Consider the following 26456-nt stretch of genomic DNA (forward strand, 5'->3'; position numbering starts at 1 on the left):
AGAGAAACAGCATTTCTCTAATGGAGCTTTGTAGAATTAAATGTGTTGTGCAAATTTGTAGGCACTGAAAACAAAATAGGAATTTATTAATTTTTTATTTGTTTATTAACTTCCACCCATTGCCTTTAGTGTTTGTGTGCACTGCACTCTCTGGGACTTTTGTTTTGAGCACCTTAAAGACCTTTGCGCAACTATTCTGCAAATTTAAACAGCTTTAATGTATTATAATTTAACAAATGTCAGAAGTGATTTGTGAAAGAAGGACAAAACCAAGAGTGAAAGGGAGGGTTTACAAGATGACAGTGAGACCTGCAATGATGTATGGTTTGGAGACGATGACACTAACAAATAAGACAGGAGGCCAAGCTGGAGGGTGCAGAGCTTAAGATGCTAAGATTGTCACTGGGAGTCACCTGGATGGAGAGGATAAGAAATGAGTATATCAGAGGGAAAGTTCACGTTCAACAGTTTGTGGACAAAGTTAGAGATTCAAGGCTGGGTAGATATAGGGATATTTGAATATGAAGCTGGTAAGTAGGAGGAAGAGATGAAGACTGCAGAGAAGGTTAATGGGTGTATTGAAAAAGGACATACAGGGGGCTGGGTTATCAGAAGAGAATGCTAGGAATAGGGGAAGATAATCCACCGTGGCAACCCCTGAAGGGAGCTCCCGAAAGAAGAAGTGTCATGATTTCAGACCTACTTGATCAGGTCTCTGAAGACAATTTTATGTTGAATGCTTGATGCTTGATCAGATGTACTTTTGATAAATAAGAATGTAAGCATCTAAAATCCCTATAACTTATACAGTGCTGTAGTGCTGTTCATACATTTGCATTTTGGTCACACACAAAAAACTAACTGACCTGAGATGAATTTTAATTTGTCTCTTTTCTTTCTGTTTAATGCATTAGAAGTTTAAGAGTAAAATGTCAAATGTTTATGTGGTCATAAGGTCAGACAAATATAGCAAAGTATTTTCCTGCACAAATGGACATGTGTTAATGCAGCTGCACACAGAAAAGAATAAAGACACCAAAGACTATATTCAAATAAATCATGGCCCCCGGCTAACAGTGGCAGGCATGAAGCAGTTTTCCCATGGAAAAACATAATGTGTTTATAATCTCACTATGAATGGAACAGTGATAAGGAAATATAGTAAAGTGTACTGAATTTTTTTCTCAGAAGCTGAGCATCATGGATTTCCTGTGGTTGTCTGCAGCTCGTCTACAATCGAGACTGTTAAACAAGAAAACCACATAACCTAGTTCTGATGAACTGCAATTCACATTGCTTAGATTCAAATTCTGTCTTCATATTCTCACATACAATGCCATGTATCAGTGCTGTACTAAGCCCATGCCCCCGGGCACTCTTTTCAGGACCAATCAGAAAGACACAGGAAGCTGTGTCCAGTAGCACCCCCCATAACTCACATAAAGTACCCTGACTGAGAGATATATGATAGAAGCGAAGGCTAGAAAAGGAAAGCAGACAAATTAAAGAACTGAAGTAATCAAACTGAAGAATCTTATAAGACTGCAACATTGGTGAGTTACTGATTGCAGAGCAAAGGATTGTGTGGAATTGTGGCAGACCATTTGGTTTGTTGTGCTAATTAATGAATATTATATGTCTATTTTAATCATAATATCTTGTGCTTTACAAAGCCCCTGCTGATTTGTCTGACAGGGTTTTAAGGATAATTTCAGTCTAGAAAGGCACTTTTCCATCACAGGTGTTCAAATTCTAGTTTTTCTCCAAATAATATATTTAAATTGTTATTTTTTTAGTATTTGAAACTAAGTCGGTAATGTAAATGTCAACATGTGACTGCACAGCGGGGATTAGAAGTGAAAGAACGTGGTTGACAAATGTGAAAGTGTTGCAGTGGGTGCAGAAATATTGTCTCCAACTGCTTTAATGTTTTTGCTTATGTGTGCTCTGCTTTCTGCTTCAGCCCTCAATAGACCATAAGGTCAAACAGATCAAACATGTATTTCCCTGTCACTGCTAACTGGCTTGGATAAAGGAAGGAAAATGTGTGTATGTGCACGCACATGTGTGTGTTTATGTGTGTGTGTGTATGGAGAGACACTAGACAGTCACAACAAAGACTACTGGCAAAGTACATTCCATGGGTGTGTTGCAGGAAATCCCACTCCCATTCCCGAAGGATCTAAATAGAAACACACGCACACAAATAAATACAACTTTAGAGACAGAAACACAGAGAGAAGCACTGCATATAAAGCAATCCATTATAGTTTGATGGTGTAATAAAATTAAATCTATAACATTCTATAACTAATCCTTGCATTTTTTTTGTTTCATTTTGAGCATTCTTTATAAGAAACTGATCAGCGAGTTGCTCAATTTCTAAATACCCTGTGAATTGCTTTGCAGGGCATGTGCATCATCAATAGGGGGCAGCATTTATTTTCAAAGTGCCAGCCTGGAATGTGATAGGCAGTGCAGACCTGGGTCCATAAGAGTTCAAGGTGTCAACAGTCTAAATTCAGTCTACCTTGAAACTTGGAGCTTTTTGCTGGTTATATTCTCTGGAGCTAAAACAAGGTCACCTAAATCTCCAAACGAGTTAATAAGATTTGATTTTAATCCCAGAGCCAGAAAGAAATCGCCACTGCTGAATTTTTAGGGTTTTCAGGGTGAAAGCTGATCATAGTCTAAGTGTAGCTTAGGTCTTTTGATATTTGGTGCAAAACATCAATCCCCTGAAAGAATGTTTTCCCAGTAATATGCTGCTATTTACAGAAGACAATCAAGACAGTCACTTTTTCAGATGCTATCAACCAGACTGTAGCAATATGCTCTTCCTTATCAGCTAAACTATTGTTTTTAAATTCCCCCAGGAGGTCATAAGAAGGAAAACCGGATTCCTTGGTTGTGAACATTCTTTATGTGGCATCAGAGAGCCCCTGTGAGCCATTTGTTAAGACACAGAGAAACACACAGTTTAGTCAGAGAACACAAAATTTATCGACTAAACTTCAGCGGTACTTTCTGTTTGCTTGGCTACTTTTAAGATTGGAGTATTGTCATGACTCGAAGGAGGTCTAAACATGGTAAGAAATCATTCTTTTTTCTGAACATTTGCAGCAAATGTGCCTCACGGTACCTTTTAAAGTACAGTTTTCTGTACTCCAAGAGCCACCGTTCACTTACCACACGATTATGTAACAGGGTTCCAAGATGGAAGCAGTAATGTCTACAGTAAAGGTCAGCAACAGGTGCTGGGCTTTTAATAAAAACATACAAAAGAGGCGGTTTGAACACACAGCTCAAATTGCAGCCAAGCATGGAAAACATGGATGCTCTGGTCAGTGTGTGTTGTGGAAAGGTTTGGCAAAGTGACTCAGACACTGAGGTCAGTACAGGAAGGGCTGCCCTGCACCAGAACAATAGCTGGGATTTAAACAATTCTTGCATAACTTTTCCAGCCTGCAGCACACAGACATGATCCTGTTATAACAGAACATGGGAAATTCAGTTTTTAAAAGGGTCTCCTTGTCCTTATGTAAGACATCGCAAATTTACATCTGCTTGTTTTGCTATTAACTGACAAGGGAAAACGCTACCTTCCCATTTTACTTTCTCGACTGTTAAAGAATAAAATTATTATGCTGTTTTTTTCTTCACACAGATTTTGTTCAAGGTGTTTTCTTGATGGAGAACTACGTCAGAAACAGCAGTTTTCCACCAAGGCGGCGTACACCAGAGTTGGGGGACGTAAGTCACCTGCATCTATAAACAAACACAAAAAAGCCAAAAGTGTGAACTGCAGGTGTAAGGTTTGAATCACAGGAAGAAATATTGAAAAATCCATTCAAAACTGAACATCTGTTATGAATTTTATGATTTCATAAAGCTTTAATGGGTACATAACATTTCAACACCAAAGGAAAAACACCTGTGAACTAGAACTGCATAAACGCATTAAGTGTTGTCCTCAAACCTAAATTACTTTCTGCCCTTGAAGCAGTTTATCTCTGCCTACAGACCCAGTTGAGCCAGGCAGCTGGATAACCTGATAAGTGTGTGGTCTATACAACGTGCTGCAGCTTATGTGTTTTCCTGAACTACTGTACTAAACAAACTTTATTATATAGTACCTTCATGCAACATTATACCTCCTTTAATACCCCTGACCCCAATGTTTGTGTGGATTCACCCTTTTTTTTTTAACAGTTCAGCCAATAAATGATGCAAATTTGTAACAAATAAGCCAGTTCTTTTACAGAAAGGGTGCACATTTTTAGCAAGTTACTTGTTTGACTAAGACTTGTTTGAGTAAGGTTTGACATCTTTGAAAATTTCATCTCTAGCCTTCAAGAGTGAATTTGAGTTGAAATATACACATCATATTTGTCTACTCGCTGACGTGTTTTAACATAAGGACAAATTGTTAAGGTTCCACATGCACACACACGAGGTCAAGCTAAGTACGTCAAACACCGTTTTTAATTAGGTGGTAAAACTGCCAGAAGAGGCAGTCTCTCTGATGCAGTTTCTTGTGAAAAGCCAAAGTGCGCGCACACGCAACGCAGCAACAGTGCGCCTGTGCCGCGAGGGATGGCTGAACAGTACACGACTCGACCTCAATGAGGCAGCAAGATCTGAGTTTGATGCAGGACCTGCCTGGAATTACTAGGAGGACAAAATGCGGAGTTATGAGTTCACACTGTCGCCGTGTTGAGTCGCCGCTGTGCAGTAATGAGTGTGAGACGGGGCTATCCAGATTACTGTGCCGTGAATAATGTGTAGAGCTGCCGAGCTGCAGATCTTCTGACTGGGAAACTTGTTTGTCGGTTGTTTTGATCCGAAACAAGATGCATCTCTTTCGGACTCACAATTACCAAGTGTTCCCGGACCGCCGCTCGGTGGAAAAACAGACAATACGGGGCATCAGCTGGGTATGCCTCTTTAATATTTATACATTTACTTAAGCGAAACCACTGCGGAATATTTTATGGAACATAAGCAAGAATTGCTTTTACTGCATGGTGTCACAATATGCGGATAAGAAGAGATGAGAATGATGACTACGATGGCATCATAATTCACTGTCTTTTTGTATTGATCCGTTCATTTCCAAAGTAACACGACTTAAAGGCTTAGCGTTCATTAAGAAAAAATAAAATAACATAAAAAGCTTGTAAATTTGAGGTGTTGGCACAAAATAGGGCTTCCAAGATGTCATTTGCTTTCTTGCTTTAGTTCATATGAAATCACTGCTGGTAGAGCTACTGCGAGGGTAAAAGACTGTAATCATAATTTGGTATCTCCTAAATGTCTGACACATGTTGCCTAAAAGGCCCTAAAAGTATCCTTTACGTTGCAAGTAAGCTTCGAGATTTGGTGCTGAAATAGGAAAGATGGAAAAGTGACAGAACATTTCTGAAGATCTGGGAGCAAAATGTGTGGTTGTGTGAACAGTACATGTAACTGAGTACAGCACAATTTTGTGGCACTTCTCTGTTTATTTGATGTCACTATGCTGCCTTTACTGCTCTGTTTACTAGTTTTCCCAGCTGTACTTTCTCTGTATACTAGCCTCATTATAGAAACCACAGCAGAAACAAATCGCAGCTAACAAGCCTACAAATTAGTTAGTTAGAGCAAGCATTGACATCAGCATTTTCATGAGTCTAACTTTTCAAAATTCCCTCTGAATTATTATTATAGCTTGTTTTCATTGTTATTAATGTTGATGTTTCGGCTTTTAAACAGACCAAGGAGTGTGAACCCTTCTCTTTTGGTTGTGGCTGACTGTGGTGGCATTTCTTGCCACTGTTTTAGTTTTTGAAAACCTATCATCAGTTGATTCCGGGAAAATAGATGGAATGTCATCCATTTAAGCAGCTGTTTTAGTCATATACAGAATAAATAAAATTAGCTCAGCCTTAACTATGTAAATCAGCTGGAGTCTGCATTTTGTAGATATTCGGGAATGCTTCCAAGTAGACTGAAGCAGGTTCCTCTATTGTTGTAGCAGTTGGCTGTGGTGACACAGGAAGGTAACAAAGCATATTTCATTATTATTATTTACCCCGGGTTATAAATAGTGCATTGTTTATTGTTCACGTTCCCTGAAACACCCTTGCTCAGTTTACAGAAGAGTTTGTAGAAGAATGCAAAATGAGGGAGGTTTTAGTTTCCAGGTCACGGGAAAACACATAACAGCGCTGAGAGTCTTCTAAATTTACCTGATTTGTAAGTATCAGGAGGCCAAAGATAACGTGCAGAGACTGTGTCCCAAACTGCCTGCTTTTACCAGCCAAATATCAATGTCATACTTCTGTGAACTAGTTAAAAGTTCTGCATGAACAGCAACAGCTTTGGATTTTTTTACCATAACACTATGATGTACAACACCCAAACCGCTTAATTAATCTAGAAGGATAAAAGTATCAATCTTTTTTTGAACGTCAGAAGTATCGCTGAACCGGATAAAACCGAGGGATATCTTACAGCTGACAAATTACAGAACTTGAAAACTCAAAGCTGTTTAGTTGTTTGGCAGTAGAGTGATATCCAATCTTTCTATTCATTGTCGTGTGTTGTTAGTAATAAGCCCTGAAGGTTAAGCTAATTCTTTCTCTGAGCACATGAGGCAGATAAGAGCACAGCTGAGCTCATTTTGCTGTCATCATTTGCAGCATCCCTCCTGGACTTCTTGCTCCTGCATACCAGTGCTGACACATGGACACAATGCAGAAAAAAATACCTCACATACATAAGGGTTCCTAAGTGTGTCTGTCTAACAGATATCGAAATGTTCTCCACATGTTTTTAACTTACGAGGCACGTTTGTTTTGATTGGCTCATAAATTCGCTATGCTAGGTTTCATGGAGTTACTGCCATTCAGTGGCAATTGGGTTAAAAGCTAAATTGTGGTCCATTCCGGCTAATATCACATGATGTAGCTGCCTGTACAGCAGGCCAAATAAAACATGCCACAAAGTGTGTCTGCAGTAGAAGCAGAGAAACCGATGTCTATCACCGATGTGAAAAATCACATCAGCTACTGTTTGTTTACGTGTCTTCTATGTCACGTGAATGCTCTGCATATTTACCTTTTTTTGTTTTGTTACAACTCTTACAATCCATCAATTCAGTAGAAAGAGAGAGATTTGTGTTGAAACGTAGTGTGTCCTTTATATTTTCAATTAGTTACACTGAACCCAATTACCTTGGGAATACAGACAGACAACACCAGCCACAAGATGGTCATAAAAACATAAAATCTAAGCAACAAAGGGGAAGTCTGACTTGGGTCAAAGTACAAACGTGGGAATGTTGAATATTTTTACATGGTAGGACATTAGAGATAGCAATGATTTGACTCTTTTAAGTGAGCATTTCAAGAGTGTAACGAAAAAACATTAATATTGTCTACCTGTGGCAGCTGCTTCAGTATTAATCTTTAAATGTTCAGGTTCAATTTCTTTTTACATGAAAGGATAGTCTGTAGTTTAAAGCAAATATTTGCTTTAACGAAATTCACAGAGTTTAACCATGTACCTTCTGTTGCCGAGGTCTAAATACTCTTTCCTCCCACTTCATTACACACACTTGACAACCACCCACACCATGTTGGAGACAATGGCACATCACAGGTTGAGATAATGCATCTGTAGTGACCTTCATACCAAAGAAAAGAAAACAATTTTCTGTTCTATCTCGATGGTCCAGCTTGGTTGTGTTTTTTTTTTTCAGACTAGCTACAACAAGATTGTCATCAACAACCAGCCCAGCTAGTTCCTGTGAAATGCTGCTCCCGAGCAATTTTATTTTCTTTATTTTAGAGGTTTTAGATATGGAGAAACGGTTCACTGGGGATAAAGTATGTCTTTCTGTTTCTCCCAGACTCCACTGCCAGAGGCTCTGAATTCAAAGGACACTATGAAGCAGGTATGTATGCCAACATTTAACAGCATTTCAGTGGTGCTTTGAGACTCTCACTCTGACCATAAGGAGAAACACAATGTGAGAGCAGAGGTAAGATTTAAAGCAAAGTGTAAACACCTTCACCCCTGTCCTGAAAGATAATTTAAGCACATGTGAGAGCTATTGTTGGTTGTCACTAATTAGCCGATTAAACTCTAGTTAGACTTTGACAGGTTTCACTGCACTGGTGGCTTTAGTTTTACTGACCTCCAGTATAATTCAGAGTTGCAGAGCTTGCATCCTCTCAAACTGCTGAACTTGTTCTTTTGTTGTTTATAATATCCTGCATTACTACTCAACCGAGTTTTAAAAAAACACATTCCTTGCAGGGGCAAGCAGTCATAAGGAGTCTAAAGAGCACTCAGAGGCCCACAATAAATTGACCCTCCCCACTCTCCTGAGTCCTACCTAACTCAGTCCAGGCCCCTCATGTTGCTTTATCTCAGCTTCTTCAACAGCATGCCAAGTAGTGAACCTTTAAAACCCTGATAAGAAGAATTGACAGGGAAAGTGGCTTCTGTTTAGGTTCAGTGGTCTCCCTGCGACAGAAAAGGTAGAAAGCAGTACAGAGAGTATAGTAAGTTTCATTTATATAATTTTTCAAGGGATCTTATATCTGTTTTGACTCTTGTATGCTTTTAATACAAGTTTCACACAAGACAGATACAATATACAATACTTTATAAGATTTATATATAGCTGTTCCTTATGGGTAAATAATCAACCCTGTGAATATTTTCGGGTTTGTAAAGACACAGAGGGAGGACAGAGCAACTGAGTCTGCAGGAGACATGTGTTGCTAACCTCATTGGGGTTTTTTTGTTATTGTTGCTTAGCAAGTGTTGGCTCCCGATTCTAAAAGTCAGTAGTGAGCATCATACATTATGATCGCACTGTACAGGATTTGTGTTTTTAATAAGCAAGGTTTGATTGTGCTCCAACATTTTCCAATTTAAACATGAAATGGAAACGGAAATCTGTCTGTAATCTCTGAAAAGCTTTTTTTTTTTACCGTACGTTTTTACCCATGTTTGTGGTATATATGTTTGCTGCTGAAGTGTGGCGTTGTTGTTTTTTCTCACAGAGAAAGAGAGGGGTAAAAAATCAGCCCAAAGACGAAGCTGCTTGTCAACTCACTCTGTGCTTCTCACACAACACAGCCCACTGAGGTCAAAGAGAAAGTAGAGAAATGTCTCGCCTACAAAGGAGACATGCAGTGATTGCTGCACTCATCAATATTCCGCTGAATGAGACAAAGGCGTGAAATTAAACATTTTAAAAGAGCATGACTAATGGTTTTAGTCGCAATCCGATTTAAGTCAAAAAGGATAAGACAGAGAAAAGGTAATCCAATTGAGCTGTGATAAAGACTATTGCAAGCTTTTCTCAAGCATCTAGCATGTTTGAGTAAACTGTACAACCTATAGAACAGCTGTTCTTTGCCTGGCCCTGCATAAATTGGCTGTAGTAATTTATAATCACAGATTAGAATCATTTCCTTGACAATTTGAGTATGATCCAGTATGGATCACGTGAGTATTATACTATACATATTCGGTCATAAATCACCTAATGACCTAAACAACAGTACAGTGCCCTGTCATGAATATATTATGGCCGCCTGTCCAACTGTTATAGATGGCATATACATCACTGCCGGTTGCTATGCACGGGCTGAGTGTGTGTTGTACTCTGTGTCATTGACTGGCACACCTGTGGGAAAAATGTTTGCTCTTTAATTTCACTCACTAGAAACAGTTACATGTGTGTTGTAGTTCTCAGATAATGGGATTAGATGGCCTAGTTCAGGAAGCAGACTCAACCACATATAGTCAGCAGCAGAGGGCTCACAGTGATGTATGGCTTTTGATGTTGTTTTTGTAAGGAATGATTTAGGTAATGGAAAGTCGCCTCATCAAGAAAATAAGTTGGGAGTTGACAGGCATGAGAATGTGACTGCAGGAGCCCCATGGGAAAATGGGCCTCTGGGAATACAAGTGACCTCACGACACACTAACTTCAGCAGGGCACAGCAGAGGCCTCAGGACGCATTTACTCTGTTGATGTCAGGTCTGGGAAGAGTCCAGTGTCAGGGCGATAGGTTAAAGTGTACACTGTGCCCACAGCTGTTAATTGCAATTTTAAATTAGAATTAACAACTTTGTGTGAACTTGGATTTACCAAGGATGTGTTATGGCCCACTTTAAATAGGGAAAACCAGGGGCAGTGTTGGAGTCATCGAGGCATGATGTCAGCAGATAAGTCAAACAGTAGGTGTTTTTACATCCTGAATGAATTGCAGTAACCTGCAGGAGACAGAAAGTAGTTTCTGTTGCTGGCTTCTTTGCATTGCATTCTTAAGAGAAGAATATAGGAAGTAATCCGTGTTGGATTTTGTGTGAATCTCCAGGTCACCACCTTAGACAAACAACAGTGTCTAGGGGAAAATCCACAGTCTGTGTCAAGCATGTAATCACAAGACCTGTGGGAGTCAACCAGGGAGGTGCAGAATTAAAGTTTGTGCGACTGTCAGTCATTGAGACAGTAAATATCGTTGGGTGGTAGTTTAAATCAATTCTTTTATGTTCAAAATACAGAGCATAAAGCATGAGAAGGTCTAAAATTGGAGAGCTGAATTTCAGCCACAAACAAAGCACATTCTTGTTACGTAAGCTTTGTCTCTGCATGAGTGGCTGGCAGGTTGTGCACCCTTGTGTGCAGGTCTTTGTGAGTTCAAACCTGACCTCAGTGTGTTATGTGCAGCTATGTGTATTTGTATTACCAATATTGTTGGGACTATAGGGACAAAAAGAAAGACCCCATAATCTCACTAAATTTGAAGATTTGGGTTTAGGTTAAAGTTATGGTCTAGGTTAATGCAACCCATTATATTATGGTGTGTGTGTGTGTCTGGGTGTGTGTTTGTGTGTGCGTGTGTGTGTGTGGTCTGTTTGTCCCCATAATAACCCTTATAGGGACAAAATGCCTGTCCACATGAGTTTAAAGGCATTTTTGAGACTCAAAATGTGGTTTTAGTGTCAGAGTTACAATTAGGTTATGGTTAGGTTCAGCCATTCATTTTTGATTGTTAGGGTTAGGGTAGGCGGCTAGGGAAAGCATTATGTCAGTGGGATGTCCCCACTAAGATATGAAAACAGGACTCTGTGTGTGTGTGTGTGTGTGTGTGTGTGTGTGTGTGTGTGTGTGTGTGTGTGTGTGCGCTGTTGAGAATGAGTGGTGGGGACATCAAAGCAGGTTAAAGGGAAACTAGTTCAGAGTTGTCAGACAGTTTGTTGTTGCTCTGTGCTGGCCAGAGTCAGAAGCTGGAAAGTCTCAGAGCATTTAAGTTTGCATCTTTAACACCTTTTCACCTCTGTGCAACCCCCACACACACTCCATTACACTTTGACACCTATGCAACCCCCACAAAACACTCCATTACTCCAACACCTACAGAAGTCTCCACACACAACATTGTTCAAAACTGAGGGGGAAATGGTCTTCCTCACTTTCACAAACACTTGTTTCTTTTGCTGACTTCGGCCTGTCGCCATCTCAAAAATTGGCAGAAATTGTGTTTATAAAAAACACAACACCCTTATGATTTAGTCACTTCACCTATCTTTCATGTTTATCAAGTTTCTCTCAGATCGTGTGGTGAAGGCAGCCAGATCAGTGTATAGTGTCATGATTGAGAAGAACCCTGGTCTGATCCGAGATAGAAAGCATCACCTCAAAACATACAGGTACCTATTCTGGCGATGTGATTTAGCTCATGATTAAAAGTAACAGTGTCTCTAAATTACATGCAAATTTCTCTCATAGGCAATGTTGCTCCGGTAAGGACCTTGTTGACTGGCTGATGACCCAAAATGAAGGCCTCCAATCAAGAAGTCAGGCAGTGGGAATATGGCAGGTCTTAGTGGATGAGGGAATACTTCTCCATGGTAAGAACTGAAGCGCTAACTTTTGAAGAATGTAGTATTTTGATGAAAAATAGGAAGGATACTTGTCATGTGTTGGGTGAATTTAGGGCTTCTTGTAAACTGTAGATGAATGTGGAATAAAGTCCAAACAAATTACTTTTCATGTATTCTGATGATAATGCTTTTGGCAGCACTTAGAAATGTCCCAGACATGCTTGAGTATCTTGAAATCTGGTGACCGAGTCTACCATGACATTTGTTTTGCGTTGTTATTTCAGTCAGTCAAGTGTTCACTAACCACTTAAGCTCTTTGGATGAGACACTATCTTCCTGGAAGAGACCACTCCAATCAGGACAGAAATGCTTCATCATCAAATGAAGGAACTCACTCAGAAAGCTTTTGCATTTATTTCCATTTATCTAAAGTTTTATAAATGACCGGCATAAAACTTATCTAACAATTTACTCATCTGCCTCTGTTGTGTTGTTTCTAAACCAATGTGTGTGTTGGAGTTGTCTAACCGCATTCTTGCATTTCATTTTAAGGGTTTTATTTTCTCTTCTGTGTTTTGTCTCAATCAAAGTGAAACATGAGTTGAATTTCCTCGACAAGGACACACAGTTCTATCGCTTCCAAGACTCCCAGTTTGGACTTAACCACATATTGAATGCGAAGGATTCAGAGGATGAACTACAGGAAGCTCTGTCTCTGCTGTCTCAGCTTGGTCCTGATGCTCTGCTCACTATGATTCTACGTAAATGGTCAGTTTGTTTAGTTGTTACATGAGCATTTCTTCATGATAACCTGTATTGTCAGAAAGCTTCTTACAACAAGTTCAAGGTGCTAGCAAAGTTACTGTATTTTGTTTTGTTTGGCTTATTATGTTCTTCTTCTTTCCTTTTTTTTTTACAGCCCCAGTCAGAGGAGTCCCGAGGACTTGGAGGTTATCTACGAGGAGCTGCTCCACGTCAAAGCTGCCGCTCATCTCTCCTCTTCAGTCAGTCTCTATAAACTCCCCTAACATTTTTAAAGGCTCTTCATATTGATTTTTTTTTTAATGTGAACTGTTTTCGTGATAGTTAACCATGGATTTGATCTGATATATTTTATTAAAATATATATATTTTTAAAAGGCAGTATTCTACCTGCATACATCAACTATAATATTTTTCTTTTGTATTTTATACCACATGAAAGAAATGTTAAAAATACACTGGAAATGTGAAAGTGAAAATCAAGAAAAACCCATTTACAGCAATGATAGCAGAAGGTATCAGTGCGCTTCTGTCTGTTCTTGTCCTGCTGTGCCTGTAGGTGCGTAAGGAGCTGGCAGCAGTGCTGGTCTTTGAATCACATGCCAAAGCTGGAACAGTCTGTGAGTTTACACAGCTTCATTGTGTTGCTGAATCACACTATAATACTGCTCTTATGCACAGAAAATAGCATCTTTTTCTGTGAAACATTCATCATTTCCAGAAAATAAGATTAAGACTATTCAGACCGTCTAATGTTATAATTAATTTCTTTGTTTACTGCGGGTAAGAAGATCATCAGGTCTTTTTTCTCTTCAATCCTACCCATTTCTTTAATGTTAAAGCCATATTTAACAAAGTACTTTTAAGGAAGGTGCTCTCAAGGTGTGATCTTTTAGGAGTTGTAATGGTTAGAAAGATATATGACTGACTGATGTGGTTTCTTTCTGCTTGTTTTTCAATATAGTGTTCAGTCAAGGGGATAAAGGAACCTCTTGGTACATCATCTGGAAAGGCTCTGTAAATGTGATCACGCACGGGAAGGTAAAGCCAGTGGTTCCAAATTAATAAAACCCACTGTCTCTAATAAAACACGTTGCAATTGATTTCAAGTATGCTGTATAGCTCAGAGTATTGTGTTGATATAGGGTCTGGTGACTACTCTACATGAAGGTGAGGATTTTGGGCAACTAGCTTTGCTAAATGAGCAACCTCGAGCCGCCACCATCATCTTGCGAGAGGACAATTGTCATTTCCTTCGTGTTGATAAACAGGACTTCATAAGGATCCTCAAGGTTTGTTGGATTTCCTCTTACTGCATTTTTATCACCAGAAGTTGTCTGTCAGACATCGGGTGCTTACTGAACACATTTAGCCCCATGTGACAATTTAAGAGATGTGAGATTCACGCAAATTTTCAAATAACTTTTCAAACTGGTTGTCATTCTTCCCTGTCCTTCAGGACGTGGAGGCTAATACAGTGCGACTGGAAGAGCACGGGAAGACTGTGCTGGTGTTGGAAAAGAGTGCAGACTCGACAGAACAAGGGGGAGCAGGGAACAGCAGCAAGTAAGCGACTCTGACCTACTAACTTCTATAAAATACTGCAGTTAATTTACAAGTAGCTTTATGATCATTAAGACGCTTTGCCCGGGTGTGGGCTGATAATGCACGGCTCTAATACAAACACTGCCGCTGACAATAAGTGATGATTACATAAATCTTTTTTAAAGATGTGATTAACCGTTTATTAATGGAGTATTACCTAACACTCATATAATAGGCGGACTTTAACCCTGCCTTTCTGAGTGACTTGTTATCAGTCTTGAACCACTTTATCAAATATGAAGGTCAATTAAGTTGATGCAGGACTCTTATTTAGATTACGTTTAAACCACTTTCTTCTCTTTACTTGTAAATCTACACAATTGAAAAGAACATTTATTCCCTGAACATTCAGTCCCTTTTTGTGCTCTCAAAGTTTTGAATTGAATTTGATTAATATAGCAATCAATTCAAAACAGTTCAAAGCACTTTATACTGCATTGTAGAGATCCTTTGATGTTGGAGAGAAAACCCAGCAATCAGACAATCCCCCATGAGCAAGCACTTGGTGATTATGGAGAAGAATAACTTAGTTTTAACAGGAACAGACCTCCAGCAGAACTATGCTCAGGGAGGGGCAGCAATCAGCTGGCTGTGGAGGGGTGAGGGAAAGAAAAGAGAAAAAAAGGAGAGCATAATTAGACAAGAGCATAACAAAGTACGGAAGAGAGTACACAAAAGTTAATAACATGAGGGAGCGTCATGTAAAAGCATCATGAGCGAAAGAGGGGTGTGGAAATTAGAGACGTGCTGGAAGGTGAAGTGCTTTAAGCAAACACAGTAAAGCTATGATCTGAAACAGACAGAGCGCTATTGTCTACGCGGCTGTGATATACAGCTAAGAACTTTCAAAGTGTTGTAAACACAGTCTGCTAGACAAACTATGCGATGATTACGTCAAGAGACTTTTTGTGCTTCTTCTTTTTGAGGAGATAACCGGTCAACATTTACACACCAAATACTTTTTAATTAATTTATTGCTTTATTTATGTGGACCAATGTAAGGCAAACACAAGGTTTTGAAAGTTATTCTTTGTTTTTGTTTTTTCTGTCTTGCTTTTTGCAGGTACACAGTTATGTCAGGAACACCTGAGAAAATCTTGGAACACCTACTGGAAACAGTAAAGTTGGAGTCTAATGGAAATGATGCTATAGGTGACACTGTTGAGATTACAGATGCCTGTTTTCTGTTGTTGAAAAAAAATGTTCAGACCAAGTCAGTTACTTTGTAATCACTGTATTATGGTGATGATTGTGTCCCTGCAGATTCTTGTGTGAGTGACTTCCTGCTCACACACAAAGTCTTCATGCCCTCCAGCCAGCTCTGTCCTGCACTACAGCACCAATATCCTACAGTGTCATTGATACTGACAACAGTGAAGCTAGTGTTGTTTATAAGAATTACTATAGTCAAACAAAGCTGTATTATAGTGTATGTTTGTAATATAATGGGATTCCCAGTGCATTTTATTACCAGAATAAATTATTATAGTTGTTGTTTTTATTTTGTAATTAAGGTCTTATGTGTTATACCCTTAACCAACATTGCACTTACCAGGCACAGCTTGCTGAGGGCTCAGAGCAGGAGAAGACTGCCTATGTTCTCAACATTAAGCAGAAAGTAGTAAAGTTGGTTGGCCAGTGGGTGGCACTGTTTGGCCTTCACCTGAAAGAAGACCCTATTGCCTTGGACTTTCTGGAGGTGAGATCTCAGCCTCAAAGTCATAAATTAAAAATTTAAACATATCACTGTGTAATTTTTGTGTCAGCATGTTTTTTATTTTAATGTTGGGGTTGAAACAGAGATTAAAGAAAGATATGGCAGCGAATTCACAACTGTTCAACGTGCTGAAGGACTTCAGAGAAAGGAGGAGGACAAAAGTGTACGCACTATCAGATCATGTTTCATATTTCTTAACAATTCACAAGTCATAGATAATCTTCGCATACTATTTAACACTTTAATACTTCTATACTTTTTCAGGTTGGAGAATGGCTATCAGTCACTGAGCAGGGTAAGTTATTGTGTGTGTGGAAACAAAGTACAGGTTTCTGGCACAACTTCGCCTACTTCAAAGGTGCATGGAGAAGAGCAGATGTCTTAAGAGGCTGAAGCTCCAGCAGCTCTTGTAGTATGAGGAACAACCCATTTAGTAAAGAAAATTGGCCCTTTTTCAGAGATATCATGCCCAAGAAAATTCTCTTACAGTAGCAACTCCTTAAGGTATTCCTTAACTGGATCATATTTGAGCACTTTTTTAATAGTATGTTTTCTATGGTTTTAAACCAGTTTTCAATCCTTTACCATATTTTGTCACGGTCCTGGGTCAGTGACCCAGCGTTTTGGATTTTGTATTGTTATTTTTTATTAGTCTTTGGTTTCATCTTGGTTCATATATATTAGGGTTTGATTTCTGTTTTGTATTTCTAGTTCTTTAGGTTTTAGTTCCTGTGCTCCTCATGTCCCTGTACTCAGTACACCCTCTGTTTAGTGTCTGGTCGGTGTCTCTGTACCTGCCGTGGTGCCACCTTTCCTGTCTAGTCAGTATCGTGTGTCTGAGTCTGTGTCTGGAAGGTCTGTCTGTGTGTTTCCTGTTTTACTTTGAGGGTCCGTGTCTCAGGTTAGTGTATTCTGTCTTGCTTCCCTTGAGCAATTAGATTCAGGTGTGTCGCCCTCCTGTGCACCACTTCCTTGTTACCAAGTGTGTGTATTTAGTGTCCGTGTCTTCTACTGCTCGTCGTCGCATGGTACCCTCACCCTAGCTGTGTGTTCTGTCTCCCTTACCGGTTTAGCTTGTGTTTGTATCTCTCGGTTTAGTTCAGTTTGTGTCCAGCAATAAAGCTGTTAAAGCTCACATCTGCCCTTTTCGAGTCTGCATTTGGGTCCTCTATCCCTGCCTGCCTGGACACAGCCATGACATATTTGATTTGTTTTGAGGGGGGGCTCATAAGGTATAAGGCCCAGTTGGCCTTATATCTATTGGTGAATATGTATGCTGAATAATTTTCTACTAAAAATAAAATTTCCTCCCCAAAAATACACATTTGAGTGGATTGATGGATATGTATACCAGACATACATCACAGCATGACTTTTCTACTTAAACTCTCTACTTAAAATGTGTTCTATTTAAAGTTGTATCTGCAGTATATTTTTGATAACCCTGACAGAGGCTAACAGCCAAAGTGAAAGTTTTTCTTTATACTACAAGTCCTACTGGAGCTTAAACCCTTTGGGATGTTTGCCAAAAAGTGTGACAGAGTGTTATATCAGAAATCCATTTTAAGAAATGTCTTTCTACTGCCATTAGAGAGTTTAATGTCACTGAAGTGTCACTGAGTCGGCTTTTATGTTATTGGCAGAACCACCAGTTTGATTGGTTTTCAAACTTTGAGGAGTCAGTGGGGAGGGTTCAACCAATCAGAGCACATGATAAAGGTGAGTAAAGCTCAAAGACTACAGCTGACAATAATCAAGAAAACCAAATCCCCATAATAAGGATAGAAGTCTAGTGGGGGATATTTAAATAAATGAAAAAAGGAAACGACTGAAATTGATGGCAAATCATACACAATAAACTTTTACATCTATCTTTACCAACAACTTCAAAATCAAACCTGGCTAAATTTGTGTCTGAAATATAGCTAAACAGTATAAACAGTTTTGCTAGATGTTCATGTTTAATGTTCACTAAAAATACTGAATATAAAGTTCAACTTGGTCACTATATGCATTAAATAGCGGTATGGAATAGAAAGCGCGGCAAGATCCGCATCTTCAACACCAATGTGAAAGCAGTCCTCCTGTATGGGTCCGAGACGTGGCGGGTGACCAACACCATTACCAGCAAGATACAGATTTTCATCAGCAAGTGCTTGCGACACATCCTTAACATCAGATGGCCGGAGAAGATCTCGAACACAGACCCGTGGAAGAGAACCAGCCAGAACCTGGTCGGTCAAGGCATCAAGTAGAGAAAATGGGGCTGGATAGGCCACACACTCCGAAAACCATCCGACAACTTCACAAGGCAAGCACTGGACTGGCCGCCCGAATGACGTGGACCCAGCTGAAGAGAACGCCCCAGATCAGTCCGTTGGCGTGGTGTTGTTGCGGCCCTATGCTCCCCCAGGAGTCTACAGGAAAATCGATTGATTGATGGAATAGTAAAACTAGTCAAAAATGTTTTAAATGCTAAGCTGAAGTCCATATCCAGGTTAGAGTTAGTTTAAATGAACACGTGAATGGCCATGATGACAGATGTTGGGAAAAGGGTTTAGAATCAGTGCTTGTGACGTGTGTGTCACGCAATATGTCAATAAAGGACAACAATCTCAGTATCCAGTAACTTAACGGGTGCCATTAGTCTTTAAATTAATCACCAAATTAGCATGATGTGACATTTTATTTTATGTCCTCTTCTGATTTAGTGTTGTATGAGATCTACAGGCCAGACAACAAAGCTCTCACTCCGATGCTGCCGGTGAATACATCTGTACAGGAGATAATGTCAGCATTAGGAAAAGCTGGAGAAGATCATGTCCTCATCAAAATGAACTCCACAGGAGGTGGGAGGCATTAGTCATATGTTTTTGTTTTGTTTTCTAGAATCAACACTTATTTTTCATTAAAATAATCAGTTTTTTGTAGATTGCTAGACTAATGTACTAACAGATGAGTAATTCTGTTTGTCATCAAACCTATGTTGTGTTCACAGAATTTCAAATGCTCTCCTTTTTTTTTAATTACGGTGAAAATTACTCTGTTTCCTATGACTGCGCACAGAAAGAGCTCAGCTAAAGCTGGATGCTACTGCGGTCTACACCGCCCTGGGACTCAACGAGAGACTGTTCATCTGCACAATCAGTGAAGTGGAACAACTGGTGAGGATTTGTTTTCTTCCATAACTTCTTTACCATTTTTTGGTCTATTTAGTTGATTAAAACACACTTATTAAAATACATGAACTCGTTGTCTGTCTGTCCACCAACTCCTCCTACACAATCAGGGGTTGAGCAACCAGACTTGGAAGACAGGTACATCCTATGTCCTTTATCTACATCAGATATTGCTGCCAGTTGTTATCTATGTCAGACATTATGATGTTTCCTAGCAACCAACTATCAACAGGCTAAAAGGATCTGTTTTCTGCATTTATGCATGTACGGCACCAATGAAAACATCCTATCATTTAATTTTGTAACAGTAACATCTCATTTATAGCCACAAAAGCTGAATCATACACAATATCATTATGTTTCATAGCAACTACCTAGCAGCCAAACCTAAAACAACCTATATTTTGCATTTATGTACCTGCAACACCTAATAAAAGCCTCATGTCATTTTCATCTCACAGCCAAGTTTCATCGTAAAGTACTGTAGCATGGTCATGAACTAGTAAAGATTAATATCATCCTATTATATTTCATAGAAAATGAGGAGGGGATTTAACTCACGGGATCTATTCTAAATATGTTTGTTGTTTATTATGGTTTTTCATATTATGGTTTTGTTGAAAGCAGCATCCCCAACCATAAGGCGAGTCATTAAATGTTCACCTGAACAACATTGTCCCTGATGATTTTTATTCTCTCTGCCACTGCGCCGTCTCTCTCTCTCTCTGTCAGACACCTCTAAAGGAGCAGCAGGCTCCAGAGCAAGGAACCGCTGACGTCCTTGAACAGATGTCTTCTAAAGACATTGCCAGTGAGCTCACCAATTATGACTGGGAGTTGTTCACTGCCATGCACGAGGTAACTTGGCGGCTATGATTGATGTTTCATTTGATTTTACCAATCGACTGCTTCAAAACTGCTTCAGAACACTAGAGTATTAACTAGTAATTAACTTTAATTGTATTGAATTTGATTTATATAGCATATTTTACAAAAATTGCTATTTCTATGTACTTTATATTGTAAGATAAAAGCCCTACAACATTAGAGAGTGATACACAATGATCTGGTAATCCCCTTTGAGCAAACACAGCCTGACGGGAGTGACAAAGAAGAAAGAACCATGCAGGAAGGAGAAGACTGTTTTGGTGGCAAGAGAACCTATAACAGCATTTCCTTTTTGGTTTTGAAGCCTTTTTGTTTCTCAACAATGTATTTGCGTGTTGTACATTCTTTATGCATTGCAGTGCAGTGTTCTGCATTTGTTGTTTTTGTTACATTTTCTAAATGTTGTGGATTTCTCTTTGTAGTTCTGTTTTGTATCTCATGGCCACTACGCCCATAGCTGTTTATTTGCTCACCGACATACATAACCAAAGCTCAAAGTAGCATTCGTGCAACAAAGAACTTTGCATGACTCTCTTAACTTTACTGCCTTTTATCTACCAGTATCATCTTTGCCATCAGATTATTTGGGTCATTTCCTGCATGCCTCACATTTCTAAAGAAACAAAAGATACTTGCAAAAGACTTCCTGTCTGCTTGTTTCACAGTGTGTTTAAATTATGCCAGTGGTTGTGACTCATTGTCTGTGTCTCTCCAGGTGGAGCTGGTCTACTACATTTTTGGACGCCACAAATTCCCTGGAGCCATCACGGCTAACCTAGAGCGGTTTGTGCGTCGCTTTAATGAGGTGCAGCACTGGGTGCTGACTGAGCTGTGCCTATGTGAAGACCTCATGAAACGTGCTATGCTGCTCAAGAAGTTTATCAAGATCGCTTCAGTGTAAGAATTAATTGCATAAATCATACATTTAGCCAAAGCAGGTTGGCCACTGAACAAATAAGCATCTCAACAGTGAAATCTACTGACCTCACGCATGTCTTGCCTTTTTCCTGGCCCTAAAAGGCTGATGGGGTGTTGTCATCACCTTGGCGGCGTGGACAGTCAAGTTTATGGTTGCGATAACTCAAGAATGACGCAGTGTAGGATTTTGAGATTCATACCATAGATGCATCTACTATAAATCTCAAAGAAGTTCAAATCTCAGTGACATCAGCCTCAAGGTCAATGTCACATTGTAATGTAATGTAATGACACAACAAGGAAGTCACCTACGACTTTCACATTCATACCATAGGTGCATCTACTTTACCAGAAAGCAACTCATAGTTTAGACTTGTTGATTGATGGTTTAGTGCAAACGTTTGGCATTTATGGTTCACAGAGAAATGTGTGAAATATGTGCACATTGCTTTGTGCAGTAGAGCACAGTCATGCAGGAACAGAAACAGGTTTTCACCAAACTGTTACCACAACATTCGAACCATTGAATTGTCCAAAATGTCTCAGTAAGCAGAAGCATTAAGATTTTCGTTCTTTGAAACTAAAAGATCCAGGCCAACTCATTTTTTATCCACTGAGGTGCGGCCCAATACTTTTTTTGTATATAGTATACATTTAGAAGAGTTAGCATGGTCTTAAAACATTAATATCCTGCTTAATATCATATATTGTAATCATACAGGTATTGTCACTGTGAGTATCCGGGCAGGACCTTTGTACTTACTTTTATCCCCCCATCTTAAACTTTATCCATCCAGCATCACTTCAAGGACTGCACTTTATTTACAGTCATGTGTCCTCTCCATCACAGATTAAAGGAGCAGAAGAATCTAAATTCATTCTTTGCTGTGATGTTTGGCTTAAGCAACAGTGCAATTCAGAGGCTTTACAAGACCTGGGAGGTGAGAGCCCCCTTGAGGCAGCAGGCATAATAATAATAAATGTTCTGCCACACTTACTAAACAAATACATTAAAATTGACTTTGCAATCTTTTGCTTGTCTGTTACAGAGAATACCCAGCAAGACAAAAAGGATTTACTGTTCTCTTGAGAGACTCATGGTAAATTATACTATGTACTCAGCTTTGAATAAGTTTTATAAATGTCCTAAACAATATATTTTCTTTAAGGTTTCTAATGGTCTGATTGTGCTATGCTCGCTCATTCTTTTAGGACCCTTCACGCAACCACAGGGCGTACAGACTGACTATAGCTAAACTCAGTCCTCCTTACATTCCCTTCATGCCTCTGCTGCTGAAAGGTAACAGACACCAGTAAATCGCAAATCCACTGGCAAGTCCTTATTATTAAGATACTAATTACTTCTGTCCCTTCCTATATCTAGACATGACGTTTATCCATGAAGGAAACGCAAACTACGTAGACAAACTGGTCAATTTTGAGAAAATGGTATGGAAAAGTTATTTTCAAATGTTGTTATGTAATTGTTTCCTTACAAATCATATCCTCAGTAAGAGACTGACTTGGAGAGTTTCCTTTTCTCACCTTGTCGTAGCGAATGCTTGCCAAAACAGTGAAAATCGTTCGAGGATGCAGAAGCCAACCTTATGGTAAGTGATAGTTTGGCGGCAAAATGATCGGCCCCACTGACTTCATACCTTTGAGACTGTATGCATTCAGGAAAAGTCGGAAGTAATTGACATGCATGTTGGAGTAAACACATACAATGCAGGTTTGTGCATACATCAGGTAAGATAATGTTTTATTTTCCCTCTGCAGTGCCTTCATCTCCACAGAGAGGCCTGGCAGATCGTATGTTTCTGGAAGGCGCTGCTACTCGCTTGTCTACATGTAAGCCACATCTCTAATTCCATTCGACAGTTTTTAATATTTTCTTCACAGGATCTATAGAAGGTTCAGTTTAACCTTGTTTGTACAAAAGTACAAAAACTTAAACATATGCAGATTCAGGCATGATTTTAATCTTTTCTAGATTCAGATCACGCCTTTCCTCTGCGGACTTCCACAAACATCCGGCACTATATCCAAAACCTGAAGGTGATTGACAACCAGCGCAAGCTGACGCAGCTATCGAGAACAATCGATTGCTAGGACATATGACTGAAAATGTGCAAGGACTAAGGAGCAAAATCACAGGTGAAAAATGAACTCTGTATAACGGAATAAAACCTCCAAACTCATCTCAATTAGAGGTGGGAACTGGACCTATGGAGATGTAGCATCCCATGGAAATTCATTGTTACTTAAGGAGTTTGGACATTACTGGAGAAGCTTTCTGCACAGCAAAACATTGACAGTGAAAATGGGCTCTGTGCACAGAAATGAGCTCCAGTGGCCCTGACTCTGTGTTGACAGGACTTGTGGTTATTCAGAAAGCCTTATGTCACACTGGTGTCTAAATATTTCAAGTGATCCCTTCAAAAGGAAATGTTACAACATGATGTACAGTGAAGTATTCTTGTCTTTGGTGTCAAAATTCATTTTGTGAAGTTTTTTTATACTGCTGTCTGTGGAAGAATCACATTGTTTATTCCACAAAACTGCCATAAGAACACAGACCTGTGCCACAATTAACCACTTTAGGTCAGTGCACAAGTGTTTTCACATTAAATATATTGTATCAGATCATGTTTGGCACTAACTGACATGTATAATTTCGTATATTATTTTCTAAATAAATTATTTTCCCACTAATGTGTATTTAATGACAGTACAAAAATGTTTAAAAAGGAATCATTTTATTTAAAGTACAAACCGTAACAGGTAAAAATTGACCTTCAAAGAGCCCCCATTCCACCTGACATTAAAGGGTCTCCCCAATATGGGGTGAGGATATTCACAATTCTCCATCTTATTAATATTTACAACACCTTTTTGAAAGTCCTGGCTAAGACATGTAAATAACAAAATGAAGAAACCAGTGCTTTCTCCTGATGTAACTGAGGAGGAAGAAGTAAAATGATCCCATCATTATAAATAATGATTTTCTGTGTTTCGTTTAAAAAAAAAAAAAAAATGTCTACTGACTACATTTTAGGATAAAAATAATTTTCCAAACGCAAATTTTGTGGACTATCTGGAAAATTGTATCTATCAACTACAAGGGGATTTATGAAGAGAATTTAATGAAGCAAACAAATGCATTGCAGACGGTCAGTATGATGCTGTTTGGACAGGTGCAACACCAGAGCACATAAATCACCAAACTAATTCAGCATACCAGAAATGTGCTTGTATTTTTATGAAAATCTATGCTACAAAAAGTGAGATCAGAAAGGTCCTGCAGTGGTGAGTACATATGAAGTGGGAAAAATCCTTGAAAATCAAAAACTTTCACACCTGAAATAATGCTTAGTGAGAAAAAGCAAGTGAACCACCAACAAAGGATTTGGCTACATGTTCATCACATACCTTCACACGTAAAGGTCTGATTTATCACAAATCAATCACAAACAAAACATAAATCAAAAGAAAGCACTGTAATATTAAAATGAGTGAATATAAATATTGCACTTCCAAACAACATGTAGTTCCCAGTGCCTAGCTGTCATCCCTTTGTTAGAGGTATTTATGCTATCAATTTTAAAAGTAACGCAGAACTGGTTAAGCTCAATTATCTCAAGCTACTGATGTGATTGGCATAAAAAGGACTAGGCAGTGGGAAAGGTAATAAGACAAAAACAAACATTCATAAATATACCATCCACACAAATGCATGTATTCATGAAATCTCGCATGAATACATGTAAACACACACAACTGGTAACGGTAACTGACAAGCACTAAGTATTTACATTAAGGACACATTAAACTTGCGCACATGTCAAAAGAAACCAACACGAGGCATTTTAATGTTGCGTCCCTGCAGCCTCTGGGTGTGGGATGGCTTCAGCTACTTCTCATTTTAAGCACGGGCAGCATTTACACAAAAAAAGAGAAAAAAATAAAGAATAGAAAAATACAGTATCTCACAGCAACACACATTTTATGCTGAAAAAGAATCATTCTGCCTTCAGCCTACTGTCGAGGCTACAGGATTGCTGATTGTCATGTCTTCAGTTTAAAAAATATATATCATTATATGCTTATTTCCTCCACCGTAAGCACAATTTGCTTCATTTAGGCTTCCATCTTGAATGAACCCAATCCAAACAAAGCAGGAGTAATGACATTAAAAATAAAACTAAATCTTGAGAACACTGCATTTTGACAGAAGCACCACACTGCTTCAGGCCTTACATGAGGTTTCACAGGTCTGTGGTGGTTCCAGTCCCATCCCAGTCGACTACACAACAATGACATTGCCTGCACTCTCGACTCAAACATACAGGATTTAAACAAAGTGATCAGTAGGAGTCAAATTCAGAACTCAAAGGAAGGTCAGTCAGTCTTTGGTGTCTTTGGAATAATATCAGTAGATTTCCTTTGAGTGCAAAAACAACTTAACCCGGCACTGTCCACCAACCTGAGGCAGAGAGAGATCAGTTCCATGGTCGGGTGAGAAATGTCCATCTATGCATTTTATTTTTAAATTTCCGGAGTTGTGGAGTGGTGGAGCATATCCCAGCATGCACTGGGCAAGAATCAGCACCTCTGAATAGTTGGGATTTAAAATTACTTAAATTTTAGCAAAGGAATTGAATTACAATTAGCTATGAAATCAGAGCTTTAAAACAGGTTTTGTTGTTAAATATTTGTCGATTTAATTTTGCCTTTACTAAAGGCAGATAAACAGTTTTCTAATTTTTGTCAATTAAATGTGTTTAGGAGATATCAGAATACTTTCAGGCCTCAGCAGGCGGCATAATTCACAGCTCCTAGATGCCACAAGCAACATGTGGCCATATCCTGTCAGAGGCAGCAATCATATCAGATCATTAGCACCAATATAAGGCAGTTACAGGGAAATAACAAAATGATCCATACCAAGAATCCATAAAATTAAACCCATCTTCCTGCATCTGCAGGTTGACGGTAGCCTGCATTTCTTCTGCAGTCATTTTTTGTTGTACAGTCCAATGTTAGCCTTATGCACTGACACAAGCTCCATTTGATAACAGTCCAACCCTGCCAGCAAAAAAGACATAAATTAAAAATAGAAAAAGAAAACATTCATTTGGCTTTGAGATCTTTGGAGTTTTGTCTTCCTCTAGTGCAGCACAGTGGAGTTCCAGTAGTCTTTCTTTCTTGTAACTCTTCAACTGCTTTTTTTTTTTCTTTCTTTTTTTTTTTTAAATCAACTCTACATATTCCACCACAATTCTCGGTTGCAATCATATGGCCAGGTACTGTGGTTTTGGTAGCTTTGGTGGTCTTTTAGGCCTCAGAGGCAGCCTGCGGTTTGAGTTCCGCTTTCTCCATGGCAGTGCCGTAAGGGTCAGATCGTTTGAAGAAGCCCAACTGCAAGAAAAAACCCAAAAAAAACCCATTTCAGAAATGCAGGAAACATAAACGAGAACAGACAAAATCAT

At 39.1% G+C, this 26456-nt stretch overlaps 2 protein-coding genes across 5 annotated transcripts in view; one reads left to right on the forward strand and one right to left on the reverse strand.

The window, feature by feature from the left end:
* The first annotated feature begins 1434 nt into the window (after window positions 1-1434).
* rapgef3 (Rap guanine nucleotide exchange factor (GEF) 3) lies at window positions 1435-26208 on the forward strand. 4 transcript variants are annotated; one of them, XM_085145529.1, is made up of 28 exons: window positions 1435-1553; window positions 3668-3753; window positions 7895-7939; window positions 11615-11721; window positions 11801-11922; window positions 12486-12663; window positions 12815-12899; window positions 13217-13277; window positions 13622-13698; window positions 13803-13949; window positions 14117-14223; window positions 15326-15414; window positions 15526-15604; window positions 15811-15961; window positions 16063-16142; window positions 16244-16274; window positions 17623-17698; window positions 18691-18828; window positions 19046-19143; window positions 19891-20016; window positions 20762-20943; window positions 21815-21905; window positions 22014-22064; window positions 22177-22264; window positions 22349-22413; window positions 22520-22574; window positions 22744-22815; window positions 22958-26208. In XM_085145529.1, exons 2-28 carry the CDS (start codon window positions 3691-3693, stop codon window positions 23074-23076), a joined length of 2583 nt encoding a protein of 860 aa, XP_085001655.1. In that variant the 5' UTR covers window positions 1435-1553; window positions 3668-3690; the 3' UTR covers window positions 23077-26208. The 4 variants fall into 4 exon arrangements, with proteins under 4 accessions (XP_085001655.1, XP_085001652.1, XP_085001653.1 ...); XM_085145526.1 differs by having other exon boundaries at window positions 1454-3541; XM_085145527.1 differs by having other exon boundaries at window positions 1454-3089.
* The window catches only part of itga5 (integrin, alpha 5 (fibronectin receptor, alpha polypeptide)), a 32406-nt gene continuing 29949 nt past the window's right edge, over window positions 24000-26456 (reverse strand). The window contains exon 30 of the mRNA XM_085145525.1: window positions 24000-26385. Coding sequence (XP_085001651.1) covers window positions 26302-26385 — 84 coding nt within the window. The 3' untranslated portion in view covers window positions 24000-26301. The remainder of the gene's footprint in view (window positions 26386-26456) is intronic.

Source organism: Neolamprologus multifasciatus, chromosome 20 (genome assembly GCF_963576455.1).
Source record: "Neolamprologus multifasciatus chromosome 20, fNeoMul1.2, whole genome shotgun sequence".
Taxonomy (NCBI): Eukaryota; Metazoa; Chordata; class Actinopteri; order Cichliformes; family Cichlidae; genus Neolamprologus; species Neolamprologus multifasciatus.

Excerpts from the sequence above, each read along its gene's own strand:
- rapgef3 (XM_085145526.1), top strand. The coding sequence starts at position 3,502 with ATGGGAAATTCAGTTTTTAAAAGGGTCTCCTTGTCCTTAT. Across the intron at positions 15,962-16,062 it reads TTGCCTTGGACTTTCTGGAG|AGATTAAAGAAAGATATGGC; the intron begins GTGAGATCTCAG and ends GGGTTGAAACAG. Across the intron at positions 19,144-19,890 it reads TCAGTGAAGTGGAACAACTG|ACACCTCTAAAGGAGCAGCA; the intron begins GTGAGGATTTGT and ends TCTCTCTGTCAG.